Genomic DNA, 17124 nt, shown 5'->3' on the forward strand with positions numbered 1-17124 from the left:
ACAAAAACTAACAGTTCACAACATAACACAATAACAAACAAACATATAAACACGTATAATTTCATCACCTTTTTTTTCTTAAACCTTATTTCAACGACTTCCCCATACCTCCCTTTTCTGCATCCCTGTTTTAAACTTTTTCAGCAACCCCTAATTTCAATTACTTATGATTCAATTTCTTTGATCCTTTTTCTCTTACCAAATCATTTATCGCTGCAATTCTGTTTTACGTTACCCATGACATTTTAGCACTCATTAATCTTACAATAGTTCTTAAGATAAACTTTAAATTTCTTCCAATCTTCTTCCACCGTCTCTTTCCCTTGGTCACGGATTCTGCCAGTCATCTCGGCCAGTCCCATATAGTCAATCACCGTCTGCCACTCTTCCAGCGTGGGTAGTTCTTGTGTCTTCCAATACTTTGCTAGAAGAACTCTTGCTGCTGTTGTAGCATACATAAAGAACGTCCTATCTTTCCTTGACACCAATTGGCCTACCATGCCCAGGAGGAAGGCCTCTGGTTTCTTATGAAAAGTACACTTAAGTACCTTCTTAATTTCATTATAAATCATTTCCCAGAAGGCCTTGATCCTTGGGCACGTCCACCAAAGGTGGTAGAAAGTACCTTCAGTTTCCTTACATTTCCAGCATTTGTTATTGGGCGTATGATAGATTTTTGCAAGCTTGACTGGGGTCATGTACCACCTATAAATCATTTTCATAATGTTCTCTCTTAAGGCATTACATGCCGTAAACTTTATCCCGGTAGTCCATAACTGTTCCCAGTCAGCAAACATAATGTCTTGTGCCCATTTAATCATAGCTGATTTAACCGCCTCATCCTGTGTATTCCATTTCAACAGCAAGTTATACATTCTTGACAAATTCTTAGTATTGGGTTCCAAAAGCTCTGTTTCTAATTTTGACCTCTCCACCTGGAAGCCAATTTTCCTGTCCTGTTTGAAAACTTCATTTATCTGGTAATAATGAAGCCAGTCTCTTACTTTGGACTTCAATTTCTCATAACTCTGCAATTTCACTTTTCCCTCCTCATGTTCTATAATTTCCCAATATTTTGGCCATTTGGATTCCATATTAAGTTTTTTCACTTCCTTAGCTTCCATTGGTGACAACCACCTAGGGGTTTTGTTTTCCAACAAATCTTTATACCGAATCCAAACATTATATAATGCTTTCCTAACAATATGGTTTTTGAAACCTTGGTGGGTTTTAACCTTGTCATACCATATATATGCATGCCAGCCAAATCTGTTATTGAACCCTTCCAAATCCAAAATGTCTGTGTTTTCAAGAAGCAGCCAGCTTTTCAGCCAGCAAAAAGCCGCTGATTCATAATACAATTTTAAGTCCGGCAGGGCAAACCCCCCTCTTTCTTTTGCATCAGTTAGTATCTTAAATTTTATTCTGGGCTTTTTGCCCTGCCAGACAAATCTAGATATGTCTTTTTGCCACCTCTTGAAACAATCCATTTTATCCACAATCTGCAATGTTTGAAACAAAAACAACATTCTCGGCAAAACATTCATCTTAATAACAGCAATTCGGCCTAACAAGGAAAGTCTCAAATTTGACCATATTTCTAAATCTTTCTTTACTTCTGTCCAACATTTCTCATAATTATCTTTAAATAAGTTCACATTCTTAGATGTCAAATTAATCCCCAGGTATTTCACCTTCTTTGCTACCATTAAGCCAGTTTCACTCTGGAACTTCTCTCTTTCAGCAACTGTTAGATTTTTATCCAGTACTTTCATTTTCTGTTTGTTCAACTTAAAACCTGCTACTTGACCAAATACTTGTATTAGCTCTAAAACTCTTCTCGTACTAGTGTCTGGCTCTTGTAAAGTTAATACTAGATCATCTGCAAACGCTCTCAATTTATATTGTTTAGCTCCGACCTGAATCCCTTTAACCAGCTGGTCCCCTCTAATCATGTTTAATAAAACCTCCAAGACAGATATAAAAAGTAATGGGGATATTGGGCACCCCTGTCGTGTCCCTTTTTCAATAGCAAATTCTTCAGTAACCACATTATTTACAATCAATTTTGCTTTTTGTTCAGAATAAATTGCACCTATACCATTCTCAAAGCCTTGGCCTACCCCCATCCCTTGAAGATTCTTTTTCATGAAGCCCCAAGAAATATTGTCAAAGGCTTTCTCCGCATCCACAAATATTAATACTGCCTTGGTATTAATATTAACTTCTAATAACTCCATAATATCTATTATATTTCTCACGTTGTCTGACAGATGTCTTCCTGGAAGAAAGCCTGCCTGGTCTTTATGAATCTCCCCCACCAGAACTCTTTTCAATCTCTTTGCCAAAATGTCTGCAAAAATTTTGTAATCCACATTAAGTAATGATATAGGGCGGTAGTTCTGAATCTGGTTCTTCTCAGTCTCTGATTTTGGTATAAGTGTAATATACGCTTCTTTCCACGATTCAGGTGCCTTCTTCCCCTCTAAAATTTCGTTACAGACCTCCTTCAACGGTTGTATAAGCCATTCTTTCAAAGCTTTGTAATATCTGGAGGTCAGTCCATCAGGTCCTGGAGATTTTCCCAATTGCATATTTTGAATGGCTCCCTCAATTTCTTGATCAGTTATCTTCTGGTTCAAAATCACTTTATTTTGTTCAGAAATTTTTTGTAGTCCATATTTTTAAAGAAATTCTTCTATTTCTTTTTCATTCACCGGCCCTTGTGCATAAAGTCTCCTGAAATAACTCTGAAAACAGTTTCTAATCTCATTTGGTTTATAAATGTTCTTTCCCTCAACTTCTAGATTTGTAACCGTATTCTGTTTTTGTCTCTTCTTCAGTTGCCATGCCAGAAGTTTCCCACATTTATCTGCCGATTCAAATGTCTTTTGTCTCATTTGTTTTATTTTCCATTCTATCTCTTGGTTCATCAGTTCCATATATTGTCTCTGATAGAACTTAATTTCTCTCAAAATTTCATGTGACTTTGGTTTAGATCTCAATTTTTTTTCTCCTTCTTTTATCTTTTCCAAAATCTTATCTTTCTTCTCATTCTGTCTCTTCCTTTTTATAGCATTCTGTTGTATTAGGAATCCTCGCATGACGGCTTTGCTTGCGTCCCAGATTACTCTTTTTTCCACTTCTGTTCTCAGATTTATCTCAAAGTAGTCCTTTACCACTTTCTGGGCCTTTTTATACACCTCTTCATCTCTAAACAGGGAGTCATTCATCCTCCATCTAAAGGAGCCAGCTGTTGTTGGGTTCATCTCCATCTTTACAGCGTTATGGTCGGAGCAAGTCTTTGGGCAGATTTCCGCTTTCTTTATCTTTGGTGCCATCCCACTAGTTACCCATATTTGGTCAATTCTGGTCCAAGTCATTTTTGCTTCAGAAAAGAAAGTTCCCTCCCTCTCAAGAGGGTTCCTTGTTCTCCAAATGTCAATCAGGTTCATATTGTCTGTCATTTCAAAGAAAGTCTTTGGTAGTCTCCCATCCTTGGAGACCACCTGTCTTTGTGCTTTATCCATGTTTGTAGAGACCACTCCATTCATATCTCCCATCAAAATTACATTGTAATCCAAATAGTCCATTAATGTCTCATGCAATTTCTTAAAAAATTCTGACTTCCCTTCATTTGGTGCATAAATTCCTATTATCAATAATTTTTCTCCTTGAACTTGGATTTCAATTGCCAAATATCTTCCTTGTTCATCTTTAAAAATTAATTTAGGTGCCAACTTTTCCTTTGCATAGATCACCACTCCTCTTTTCTTCACTTTGTCTGATGAAATGAATTCCTGTCCTAGTCTTTTATTAATAAGTAATTTTCGGTGAACTCTGGTCACGTGGGTTTCTTGTAAACAAATCAAGTCCAATTGTTCTTTTTTTAAAATATGAAAAACCTCACGTCTTTTCCTAGGAAGATTCAGTCCATTACAGTTCCAACTTAGAAATTGCAGAGACATCTTGTTATTTACTTAATTGTTCCCCCAACTGCTCCAAGCAAGTCTTCTCCTGTTGGTGTTTTAAGCCCAAAAGATAAGTTTGAGATGTCTGGTACTTCTGCTAGATCTGTAGGTTCTGCCGTTTCCTTCAAAAGGTCCTCCTCGTTCCTTTCCAAAAATTGTTCTTTATCTTGCACTGTTTTTATTTTGATTTTCTTCCCTTTGTAATTAAAAGACAGGCCTTGTGGGAACTCCCATCTGAATAGTATGTTATTCTTTCTCAGCAGAGTGACCAAGTCCTTGTAATGAGCCCTCACTTCCAAAATATATTTAGGAATATCTTTGAATATCTGCACACGGGAGTCTTCAATCTCAAGAGCTCTTTGAAAGTGTAAATTTAATATCTTATCTCTCTCCTCCTGAGATCTCAAAGTTATCAAACAGTCTCTTGGGCTCTTTCTGTTTTGTCTCCTGCCCAGTCTAAAAGCTGTTACTATCTTGAATTCCTCTTCTTTCAAGTTGTCCTGCCAGAATTCCAAAAACTCTTTTGTAAGGAAATCTATCAAATTATCCTTTTCACTTTCTGGGATCAATCTCAATCTCAAATTCCTGTTTTTCCTCTGTAGTTCCAATAAAGACAGGGCCGCATCATGTTCTTCCAGCTTTTTGCAGACTGGTACTAACTTTTCCTGTGTAGTTTCTGCAGAAGTTTTTGCCTCTTCTGCAGAAGTTTTTGCTTCTTCAGCGATCTTTCTAGTTGTCTCGTTTTCTTGAACCAATTTGTTTATTGACTCTGTATTTAAATCCAATTTTGTTGACAGTTCTTTCAGTTGTTTAGAGTTTTCCGTGCTCTGCTTTGTGAGTGCTTCCAGAGCTTCATTTATTTTAACTAATGCCTGTGTCACTGAATCCATGGATAAAGTTGTAGCTGCGCCTGCTGCAGCTATACTTGAAATTGAGCCCCTTTTTTTCTGAGCAGCTTTAGTCTTAGCTCTTGTTGTTATCTCTTCTGCTGGGCCACTCATGTCCCAAGGTCGTTCCCACGGGAATTACTTTCAGATGGAAAACTCCACAAGCCTGTTCCTTACAGTGAAAATAATAACTGTTTCCCTGCAACCCTCTAGAGGGAGCAGTCCAAAGTTCTAAATACAAAGAAACAAGGGTTCCCTTCAAAGGTAACAAAAATAACAACCAATTGTCCAATATTTTCCAAGTATTATCGATTTGTAACTTTCCAGAGTACCAGACTTGAAGCAAAGTCTTTACTTTGTAGCAAAAGGCAAGGCACCAACTTTGTATCAAGTCTCTAATGACAGTTCTTAGTCCCGGTGGCTCACTTTCCAGGCAGTCCTCCCCAAGGGTTCAAAACAGCAGAAAATTCCCCTTCTATGCTTCTTTCATGCAGGTAATACAAATCAAAAGTCTTCCCCCCCCTGCCCCTGCCTGCTAAGGGGGGGATTTAAGTCCAATGTCTGAGTCCATCAATTTTAAAACTGTTTCCTGTCAAATTGCAGCTTCCTATTTCGTTGCTTTAGTTGTCATGCAGTCCGGGGAAGGCAGACTTCCTTACTTTTTGCCTTCTCCGTTTTCAGCCAATTTTCAGGTGTTTTCTTTTAAAGTTGTTGTTCAGTCTTACTCACGGATAATCCAATTAAGTTCCAAATGTCAGGAAGGAATCGGCGCTCTCCGTCAATGGCAACGCGGCTTCACTCCACGGGCTGGGTAGCGACTCTCAGCACCGCGCTCCCCGATGCCGCTCCGGAGCCTTTAAAAAGGCTCCTTTGCAGTGAGGGGGGGCGCTTAAGGTGCCCACCGAGTCTCCGTGCTCTCAGGCTTCCGCGCCTGAGATTTTAGGGGTCCCCGCTTCGCCGTAGCGGTCAGACCCGAACTCGCGGAGCAGTCTCCCTGAGCAGAGCTGAGCGGGAGACCGCCATTGAGCGCTGGCGCCGACCGGAAGTTTTTTTTTTTTTTACTTTATCTGAAGAAATAAATTCTTGACCTAATTTCTTATTGGATAAAATTTTTCTGTGTAGTCTTGTAATATGGGTTTCCTGTAAACAAATTACATCCAAATTTTGCTTTGCCAAAACATGATAAACCTGCCTCCTTTTCTGAGGAGAATTTAAACCATTAACATTCTAAGAATAAATTCTCAAAGCCATGATGATAAATTAAGGAGTCGCTGCTTCCGCCCCTGACAACTGTGAGCTTTCCAGTCCAAGTTCAACCGAGTACTTTTGCAGAAATCTGTCTTTCTCTCCAACAGTCTTAATTCTTTGCTTTCTTTCTCCAAATTTGAAGGAGAGACCTTCTGGGAATTCCTACCTAAAGAAGATATTTTTCCTCCTCAAAATGATAGCCAAATCTGTGAAGTATGATCTCTGGCTCAAGAAGTGTCTAGGAATTTATTTAAAGTGGACGATAGCTTTGTCCTGAATTTTTAGACCTTTTTTATAATGCAGCCCCAAAATGGTATCTCTCTGTTCTTTGGTCTTAAAGACCACTATACAATCATAGGTAATTTTTGAGTCCTTTTGGGGGGGCCAGAGGTCTACTTCTTCTTTTCTTAAGTTCCACCACGCCACAAATTGATCTGTCAACCACTCCTTGAGTCGATCTTCTTCCTGTTGTCGAGAGACACCTCTCAATCTTAGATGGGGTTCCTGTTCCTTCTTCTGAAGAAATGCAATCAAATTTGAATTTTCATATTGTAATCTTTCCAAATCAGTGACTCTAACTGTCTCAAGCTGTGTGAGCCTTGTCTCATGAGTTGTGACCTCAGTCTTTAGCTCTTTCAGTTCCACACTTAAGTCCTCAAACTTTTTATTTAAATTTTCTCTGCCCTCTGTATTGTGATTTATGTTGTCTTTAATTTCATTCAACAGTTGCATTACAGATTCCTCAAAGAGTGCACTTTTGGAGCCTCGTCTTGCTGTTCCCCTCTCTGCTTTCTCAGCACACATAATTGCTCAGGAATTTCAAGGTTAGTCCCACAGTAAGCAGGGAAGAAGAGAGAAAACAGGTTCCCACAATAATCCCACAGGAGTCAGTTTCAGGCAGCAAGCAGCCTCTCTATTCGTTATTATTGAAAGGCAGGCTGTAAAAAATTTTCTCAGTCCCTTTTAATATTTAAAAGGCAATCCTGGAGGTGACAGATACTTTTTGTTACTTAAAAGCAAGTCCAGGCAGCAGCAGGATACAAAATATCCAAGTCAATGGAAATGAAAGTTGAATGTTTCCTCTTCCATAGTGACGTCACAATGGAGTCTAGCCTTTCCCTACCGGGAGGTCCGCTACAAAATGAAGACACTTCTTTATATTAATACACAGTCTCACAGGGTTTTTGAGACTAAAAATAATTTCCCCTCCTTCCCCCTGCAGAAGGGGGGCTTTGGAGTTAACTTGCAAAACTTTCTTTTCTCTCTCAGGGCTTTGGTCCATGTTTACCAACTCTCCTTTAATTCAGCGAAAGGGATTGACCTCCGTTTTTAAATCCCTTTCTCTCCTAATTGTGGTCTAATTTAAGCTTTATTCTTTACTCACGGTTCTGAATTTTTAGTCCTTTTTTCTGGAGGAATTGGCCGCTCACGATTGCCAGACACGGAGCTTCGTGCTGTGAAGGAAACAGTCGTTTCCGCTGTGCCGTGTCTCCAACCCCACTCGCTCTCGGGCTCTTTATGCTCTCTACTGGGGAGTAGGGGAGCCACCAAAAGGCACCCAGGTCCTCAGAACGCCAGACTGGATTATTGTAACTCACTCTACGTGGGGCTGCCCTTGAGACTGACCCAGAAACTCCAGCGGGTGCAGAATGCCACGGTGAGACTCCTTACGGGGTCCTTGCCGTGGGATCACATTCATCCAGTGCTATACTGGATGCACTGCCTCCCAGTGGAGTACAAGATCAGGTTTAAGGTGCTGGTTTTAGCCTTTAAAGCCCTATATGACCAGGACACTCGTACCTACGTGACCGCCTCTCGTGGTACGTCCCATGGAGGACCTTACAGTCTTCAAATAAAAACATCTTGGAGATCCCGGGCCACAGGGAGGTTATGCTGGCCTCAACCAGAGCCAGGGCTTTTTTGGCAGTGGCCCCGATCTGGTGGAACACTCTGTCACAAGAGACTAGGGTCCTGCGGGACTTGACATCTTTCTGCAGGGCTTGCAAGACAGAGCTGTTCCACCGGGCCTTTGGCCAAGGCACAGTTTGACCCCCTCCTTCTGTAATCCTCATAGAACTCTAGACCAATGGTTGCCATTAATTTGACTCTGAATTGATTTTAGAATGAATTGATTTTAGAATGTATTTCAATTAATTGATTGTGATTTTATGTAAACTGTGTTATTTTTACTGTTGTTAGCTGCTCTGAGCCTGGCTTCTGCTGGGGAGGGTGGGATATTATTATTATTATTATTATTATTATTATTATTATTATTATTATTATTATCATATTCATCTATAGACCCAAATCCTTCCTCAGCCATTACATTTTCTGTATGATGCTAAGGTTGCCATATGTCTGGAATTTTCTGGACTTATCCAGAATATTGCAGTTGGCAGCAGTGTCCGGGTGGAAATCGGCAAAATATCTGGGAAAATCCAAATGTATGGCAACCCATGTCAGCAGTGTCATTTTTGCCAATTTCCCATAAAAATAGCTCAAAAACATCCATTTTTGTTATTCCGCCAAAAAGCTGAACTTTTCTGTCCAGATTTTCACTGTTTGAAAAATGGCAACCCTAATTTGGGCCAGTAACTATTACTCAGCCAAACCTCTCTGAGAGGGACATGGTGAAGATAAAGAGAATTGGGTGGGGGCACAAGAGATGCATCCTTGATCTCTTCAAGGAAGGACAAGATAAAAATTAACGATGATTATATTAATTTATTATCATTTCTATCATCTGAAGTGCCATTTGAATCAGGTACTTCCAGGCTCACACATGTGCTCCTGGTGATTAAGCTGCACCAGCTCTCAATAACACAAAATGAGGATTCCTATAGTTGATCTCCTACTAAGCTGGCAATGTAAACCGTTCTTCTTCTTCTCCTCCTCCTCCTCCTCCCCCCCCTCATTCTTTATATTAGCACCATACTGGATTCCCAAATTAAGGCATTGCGTAAGGACAGACTTTAGGCCCATTTTACAGGTTTGACAAAGAGTGTGGTAATCAACAGGGGCTTTTGGCCAAGCACAGCTCTCTGCTAAGTGTACATATGCAATTGGTGTTTCTGAATCCCTGGTGGCTGCACAGTACATGCTGCTTCCTATCAAACTAGGTGGTCAGGTAAATGTAGCAAATGTGACAGTAGCTTTTAAGTTAATTCCACACATTTTTAGATAAAAAGCTATGCCATGCAGAAGTTCCTCAGCCTAGAAAACCTGATGTCAGCGAGAGGACAGGGTTGGAACTTTTCTCCCTGGCTTCCAATTTTGTATATGGAACCGGGCCAGCTCAATACATTTTGGCACCTAAGTCAAACCAGAAAATGGTGCCCCCTCCAGGATCTGCATCAGGATCTGCTGCCTCTGTGGATCCTGCTGCCTGAGGTGGTCACTTCACCTGGCCTCATGGGTGGTACAGAAAGACATTTTCAGATGGAGGAACATTCAGATCTTCAGTGTGAATAAAATTGGGCTATACAGATTGGCCACATTGGTAAGAAATATGCTCATGATGTCAGTTGAGCTGGCCTTCCCAAGATTCTAATCCAGTTGGGTAATACACACAAAATTTGCTGACAGACTGCACAGTTTACTCCTACACATCCATTTGGGTTTTGTTAGGAGTCACATAAGCCACCATGTCTAGTGGCGTGTGAGCATCATGGTTTGAAATGGAATCTGCCCAAGCTGTTTCCTAGACTAGCTGTCAGAAACAGCATCACCCACTAAAGAATTCCATTTCATTTTTCTTTGCCTAAATATAGTTTATTGAAAAAGAAAAGAAAAACCAGACCAGTGGTAAAGCTATGCATTTTCTGCAACATTCAGTGCCAAATAAATATAAGCCCGCATTCAACATGAATAATGCAAAGCATCACATTTATGCAAATGCACTTACAGTATCCAAGCTAACACAACTTCCATGTTTTATTATGAATCTACTTTTAATTTTTTGGGTTTTTAAAATATTCATTATTTGATATTTATATGGCAAACAGAAGTGTGCAGGAAGAAACCACTGAACAAGTAGAAGAGAGGCAGTTGTGAGATTAAGCACACTAAATTCTGTATTAGATGGTGGTCTAGAGTTTTCTTTTATTTACAAAATATAGAAGTCACAGAAAATTTACTGTATGTAGTTCATTCAAAATTCTAATCACAATTATTCATAATTAATAAAAATGCAAAAGATGGCATAGCATATTATAATTTCTTGCTACAAAAAAATCAATTATTCACTCATTGATCACAACAAAGGAGGGGTTTACAAATGTTTGCATAGTATCTTGGAATTTGTTGTCAAAAATGTCACAAATAAGACCCCCTTTTCATAAAACAAATAGTATTGCTCTCCCATTTCCTCCAAAAGTAGGGACAACAGCAATGAGCCATTTTTTATATATTCCAGTCCAAAAAAGGAAGGCTCCATTTGGCCTAAATCTTTATTACCTTTGCAGGACTCTTTTCACATCAAGAAGCTTGAGGACTGGAATCTATCCAAAGAGATAGATTAATATTTGGCTAAAATTGGTAGTACTTTTACATTAGTGGCAAATTGTTTTGCATACACCCTGGCTTGGATTATGCTGTGTGGACATAAAGGTCACAATCTACCTTGTGGATTGTTCTCTTGAGCAAGCCTCATTGAAATGAGCATAACAATCCTTTGCTGTGTAGCTCTTGTTAATTTTATTATCTGGGCTTTCACAGAAGGAGTGTGCCTCATGAGCTTATCCACTAACTGTATTTTTTGGTGATCCTTCCACATATCCCTGAGCAATAACTTTAAGGCCCCATCCAGATTTCACAAGATATACTTGTGGGAGTCAGTGGAGTAACCATAAAGGGCCTGTCCCCAAAAAAGTTATCAGTTTCATTCTTACTATCCAAAGTGAAATTGGCAAAGCACCATTCAGAGTTCTGGAGAGGGATGAAAGAGTCCTCAGTCTACAATTTATATAACTTTCCACTTTAAAACATTTCATTATTGTTAGTAAGTCTAGATGAGTGTTGATGACATCCAAAGAATATTTTAAAACTATAATCATGTATAAAACATGTCACTATAAGGCACAGGAATAGGGGAGAGAGTACAGACAAGGAGTTGTCATGTGTTATTCTGATACCACAAATGCTAACCAAGTGGTGCCTATGACACACACAAACCGCAGCCTGGGAGCAGAACCAAATTCTCACTGCAATGAACTACTGCAATTTGAGCACTGGGAGAATGTAATAACAGTAGTGGTGCTTTAAGAGGAAATGTTGTAAATCTGCATAGCAAATAATATGGAGTAGAAAAGCCCTGAGGTAGAGATGAATATATTCCCCTGCCCCAATCCAAAAAGACCAGGTCCCCCCCTCTAGTAACAGACATGAGCATCACACATAGGAAGAACACTGACTTAAAGGGACAATTGGTCTGAACCACACAAGGCATATTGTTATGGGCACAATCAAGCCAAGCTTAAGCAGTTTTAAGTCCTGCTCATTTCAATGGGAATGTTAAGCAAAGGCTTAATGAAATAAAGCAAAGGCTGGTGAAATAATTGAAATTTAAGTGTTCAATATTGGCTGGACCTTGCCCCAAGTTTTCCAAACTTCCATGTTGCCATGAGTTAATATTACATTTCTGCCCCTCAGAAATGTAGTAGCAATATTGGGAGATAGTACAAATGAGTTACAAACAGGTCAAACCTCTGCTTCCTCTGCTTCACTTTTGTTGTGGAAGAGTCTGGAAGGTCAACTGATGCTGAACAAGGTAGCCATCATTGAACACATAAAGTTTCCCATCTATAGGGCTGTAGTTGATACTCTGAATTGTTTCTAGCATTTTATCTAGAGTGATGCTTGTTCTGCCTTCTCTTCCTGTGTTTGTGTCATATGTGTAAAATATTTCCTCCTTCCTAGTATTGATGGGCCTTGTGGCATAGAGCACACCACACACAACAAAAGCATTGGACACGGCTGGCTTGTATTGCCTTGTTTCCCATGTACTGATCACCTCAAGAGTTGTTTCATTAAGTCTGCTAATCACGATATTACCTGTGCTAGCTTCTTTTGAGTAAATTACCCACAATCCATTCTCATCCACAGCAAAATCCAGATCTTGCCATGACACCCCTGCATATGAGAACCGATTGTTAAAAGCAGCATCTGGAAGAGTTTTCTTCAGCACCACAGTATTGGTGCTTAAATCTAGTTTGCTCATATCTCTTGAGCCATGTTGGTTAAAATACATATAGTTGTTGTAAGCAACCATGCCACTGCCCTGGCCATACAGAATTCTAAATTGATTAGAGTATCTGAACAGCAATAAATTATCAAAGGAATCATGAAGTCTATAATATTCCAGGTATCTTCCATCAGTGTTCAGTGGCGCAACCCAATAGAGCTCCTTTTCAGGGTTCAGGGGAGAGGTATATCTTCCCCAGGCACCATATTTGTAGTCAAATCCTCTCCAGTTTAGCTGAATCACAAAGGGCTGGCTGGCATTTGCAATTCCACCATGACTGCAGCTTCCTGAAACCAACCAAAAACAGAGTGTGTTGCACATATGCAGTTCAAAGATTCTGAGTATCTCTGGCAGTGAAATAACTTATGTCTCTAAAATCTTCACCTCTCACTTGCTTTGTGCCCTCAGTCACTCACCACCACTTCCTCACCCTCATTTCTACCTTCCATCCTGCTCTTGGCTAGTTATTACCTCTCGTGTCACAGGACCCTCGCTCCAGACCAGGTGTCTTGGCAACGCATCAGTTTGGAACATATCTAGAAAAAACCTATTGCAATCATGGGGGTTTCCCCCCAGAGATTAAATGAATCATTCCGGGCAAAATTGTCTAAGAGTGTCATGTCCAGAAGGATGGCTGTGTTTCAGTTCTCATATTGTTTTGCAAAGTGTGGATTAAGCAGGTTTGCCTTTAAATGTGAATTGAATTGACTTTATCCACCATTCTGACTCCCAAGCAAACATATTGCTAAAACAGGAGGACAATGCATTCCCAGGGTCAATAGTATTGAAAAGAAATGGTTGTTAACGTAATAACATCAAGCATTTATATAACACTTTAGAGAGTTTCTAGATGGGGGGGGGCAACCTGTGGCCCTCCAGGTATTACTAAACTACAAAACCCATCATCCCTGACCACTGCCCATTCTAGCTAGGGCTGATAGGAACTGGAGTCAAACAACTCCTAGAGGGCCATAGGTTCCCATCATTGCTCTAGACAAAACATATTACCATTTGGCAAAACTGCTTCTAGGCTGTACTATTTCAGAATGCACAGGAGAAGGGCATGATAGAACCTCCACCTCCAAAAACAAAAATAAAAAACAGCTGCACATAGAAAACTAGCATGTCAGGTAGAAAGCTAAATCTTGTCCTTTAATATGCAATCCTCTACCTGCAATATGAAGTTGTGGAGTTCAACCTCCTGATCTGATTGTAGTGAGTCTATAAGACAAATGTTACTCAGGGCTCATCCACACTTCCATTTGTTCCTGGGAAAACCCAGGGACCCATGCTTTCTAGACATGGGGCAAGTGGAAGTGTGAACGAGCCTTTAGTCACCCTTACAACAGCTCAGGCCAGTGTTGATTGCTATCCCCAGACTATTGATGGGAGAGTTGCCAAATCCAACCCTGAGAGAGTTCATGGTAAGGCAAAAACTGAACTGGGGACTGCCCAACTCACATGCAATCAACATGATCTCAGCTCTTGGCATACCTACACTTCTGTACTTAGAGTTATATATACCTCCATCAGCACAATACAGGAATATAATATGTAGTTTTATGATCCAGGTTTACTGCTAAATGTTGTGCCACTTACCAGCTCGCTAAATCAATGGGAGCTCTTTACACAGCAGAGAAGCCACTATAATTTATAGTTTGCCCTTAACTGTCAACACATTATGAATTAGTGCACCTAAATCAGTAATGTTATTTTCAAATTAAATGCTTATTAACGGCATGCATAAATCTGCAACTTACTTTTTAAAAAGCTGCAAAAAAGATATAAAAATGTCCACAGCAAGTTGCAGAGATTCAGCCTAAAATAATTTTTCATGTCATTAAACCAAGCACGGATCTAGCTTCATCTTAATAATTCATGCATTGTTTCATAAATAAAAAACAATCATGTATTCAGCCAAAAGGCTTTTTATGGTACAAAAGAAATAAGAATATCTTATTTTTCCCCTTAAAGAGATCTCTTTCCTGAACATTTGTTTGTTCTTTACTTATGAAATAATACATGAATTATTAAAGTTAGAAGTGGGTTTGGTTTATTAACATCAAACATTGTTTGAGGTTCAATATCCAGTCTAGGCTTTTCTTTTTAAAAACAAAACAGCCTTTTCAACATGCACACAACATGCACACAAATAGTCAGGGTAGGTTATCCATTTCTTGTACTAGATCTGAATACTGTGTTGCTGTTGAGTTTCTTTAATGTAGGCATACTGAGCAGAACAGGGGGGGGGGAGGGGAGTAGAAGAAAACAAAGCATCCTCTCACTTTGTAAATATTGGAAGGCATAAGAAATAAATGTACATCTATTATTCAAGCTGTCACTTGTTTTCAAAGCTTGACCATGGGACAGCATGCATGTCAATGCAGGGGAGTTAAGAAATGTTTCACACACAACTAGGGGAATTAGCAGATATATGTTCATATACTTAGTAAACTCCTGTGGTCCCCCACAATATGCTGGAGCCATGCTAGTCTTTCTTTCACCTCAAGTATAACTCACAGATAACGGGGACCCCTCACACTTTCCCATGACATGTACACACTCATCAGGAAAAGCTTAGCAAAGCACTTACAAATTTCAGGGAATCTCAGAAGCACACAACATGTTCACACACATGTACCCACAATCCTTGCAATGTTTGAAGGGGCACTAAGAGAGTATATGGGTGCTTTTCCAGATACTGAGGACTGCAGTTCTGGGAGAGGAACCAGGGATCTTTCTTCCCTTTCTTAAACGGCAAAGACTGAAAGTCATTGTGGTGGAAGTGATTTGAGCACAAGCCTTTGCCCTAAAAGACAAATGCTTTAAGTCATCTTCATAGAATCATAGAGTTGGAAGAGACCACAAGGGCCATTGAGTCCAACCCCCTGCCAAGCAGGAAACACCATCAGAGCACTCCTGACATATGGTTGTCAAGCCTCTGCTTAAAGACCTCCAAAGAAGGAGACTCCACCACACTCCTTGGCAGCAAATTCCACTGTCAAACAGCTCTTACTGTCAGGAAGTTCTTCCTAATGTTTAGGTGGAATCTTCGTTCTTGTAGTTTGGATCCATTGCTCCGTGTCCGCTTCTCTGGAGCAGCAGAAAACAACCTTTCTCCCTCCTCTATGTGACATCCTTTTATATATTTGAACATGGCTATCATATCACCCCTTAACCTCCTCTTCTCCAGGCTAAACATGCCCAGCTCCCTTAGCCATTCCTCATAAGGCATCGTTTCCAGGCCTTTGACCATTTTGGACCCTTCTCACGTACTTGCTAAACCATCAAGGCCATCACCAAACAAAGAAATTTTAAGCACTTTCACTATTCTCAGGAGTCTTTGAAGTAAGTCATGAAAGCTAAAGCAGGATAAAACTGAAATAAGCTTAATGAGATCCATGCTAAAACACTCTTTCTTGCTCTTTCCTGAATTGTCTAAGTCTAAGACTTAGACTGCAAAAGACTTTCATCATAACTTTACATGAAGGGAAAGGGAGAAGGGAGAAGAGGTGGAGACAGACAGGCAGGTGTCACTAGCACATTAGACCGCTTTAGGCAACAGCTTCCCAGAAACAGGACAGGTGTAGGCATGGGCATAGCCGGGGGCAGGGGGGCATTCGCCCCCCATAAATCAATCAAAATCTCTACAAATCATTACACATGTGAGGTTCTCCCTCCCCTAACAAAAGCCTGCCCCCCTAACAAAAATCCTGTCTACAGCCATGGACATAGGATATCTCCATTAAGATTCCTACTCAGCCCTGAAGCTCATTGGGCATAGAATCATAGAATTGTAGAGTTGGAGCAACCCCTAGGGTCATCTAGGAATCTTTTGCCTAACCTGGGGCTTGAACCCATGATCCTGAGATTAAGAGACTCATGCTCTACCAACTGAGTTACACCAGCAACCATTGGTTACTTCTCAGTCTCACAGGAAAGTATAAATGACATTAGACTTGTAAAACACTTTTTCACATTAGAAAACACTACAGGAAAAAATAATACCCTGCCATCTTATCTATAAGGTGTGCATGTGTAAAGAGGGCAGATGCACCTACAAGGCAGCAGCTCCCTTTTTTGAAACAGGTGCACTTGTTCATGGCATTATAATCATGTTTACAGTAGTCAGTGGCCATGCTAGAAGTCAGAGGCATATCAAATGTGCTTTTATTTAGCACTGATCTACAGTGAAGTAATTGTGTAGATAAGACAAAAGACTATTTTTGGAGGGGAGAATTGTTAAACAGATGAAAATGTCAATGATTTGCCAAAATGTTCTTCAGAAAATGAGGGTGTAATTCAGTATGCCAAATGCTTTTTTCTTCCTTGGAATGAGCATTGAGTTAGAAATTTGCAAGCAAAATGAAGGACATATTTTGTTTTAACATTGCTGCAAACTAGGCTAATCCACTCTATTGAGCACAGCCACAAGAGAAGCTTTACAACAGAGCATCTCACGAGGTGACTTTCTAAAGCTCTGCCATAGCCGTTAAATTTTATATAGTCTCATTAGATTCATAAGCTTAGACAGCTCTGGGATTTCCTAGGCACTCTTCACACCCGCCACAAAATATCAAGAAAAGAGAGAGGAGAAAAAGGAAAGCATTGGAATCAGGACAAAAAAATCACCCAGTTTAATACAAACATTATAAATATAAGATGAACCCAAAGCAAATGGAAGCCAAATGGGCTGGCAGATATACACATGGAGCTAAGTTTGCTGGGAGAATGTACTTAACTATCTGCTCTCACCTGCTTCGATGAGTGCAAGGAA

The 17124-nt window shown here is 40.0% G+C and overlaps 2 protein-coding genes across 3 annotated transcripts in view; both read right to left on the minus strand.

Moving 5' to 3' along the window:
• Positions 1–17124, minus strand: part of LOC310767424 (uncharacterized protein) — a 270699-nt gene that overhangs the window by 24252 nt on the left and 229323 nt on the right. The window lies entirely within an intron of this gene.
• The window catches only part of OLFM4 (olfactomedin 4), a 37371-nt gene continuing 30429 nt past the window's right edge, over positions 10183–17124 (minus strand). For both annotated transcript variants that reach the window (XM_083624331.1, XM_083624332.1), the window contains exon 6: positions 10183–12634. In XM_083624331.1, coding sequence (XP_083480457.1) covers positions 11826–12634 — 809 coding nt within the window. In that variant the 3' untranslated portion in view covers positions 10183–11825. The remainder of the gene's footprint in view (positions 12635–17124) is intronic.

This window comes from Podarcis filfolensis (genome assembly GCF_964270895.1).
Source record: "Podarcis filfolensis genome assembly, chromosome: 7".
In the NCBI taxonomy this organism is placed as follows: domain Eukaryota; kingdom Metazoa; phylum Chordata; class Lepidosauria; order Squamata; family Lacertidae; genus Podarcis; species Podarcis filfolensis.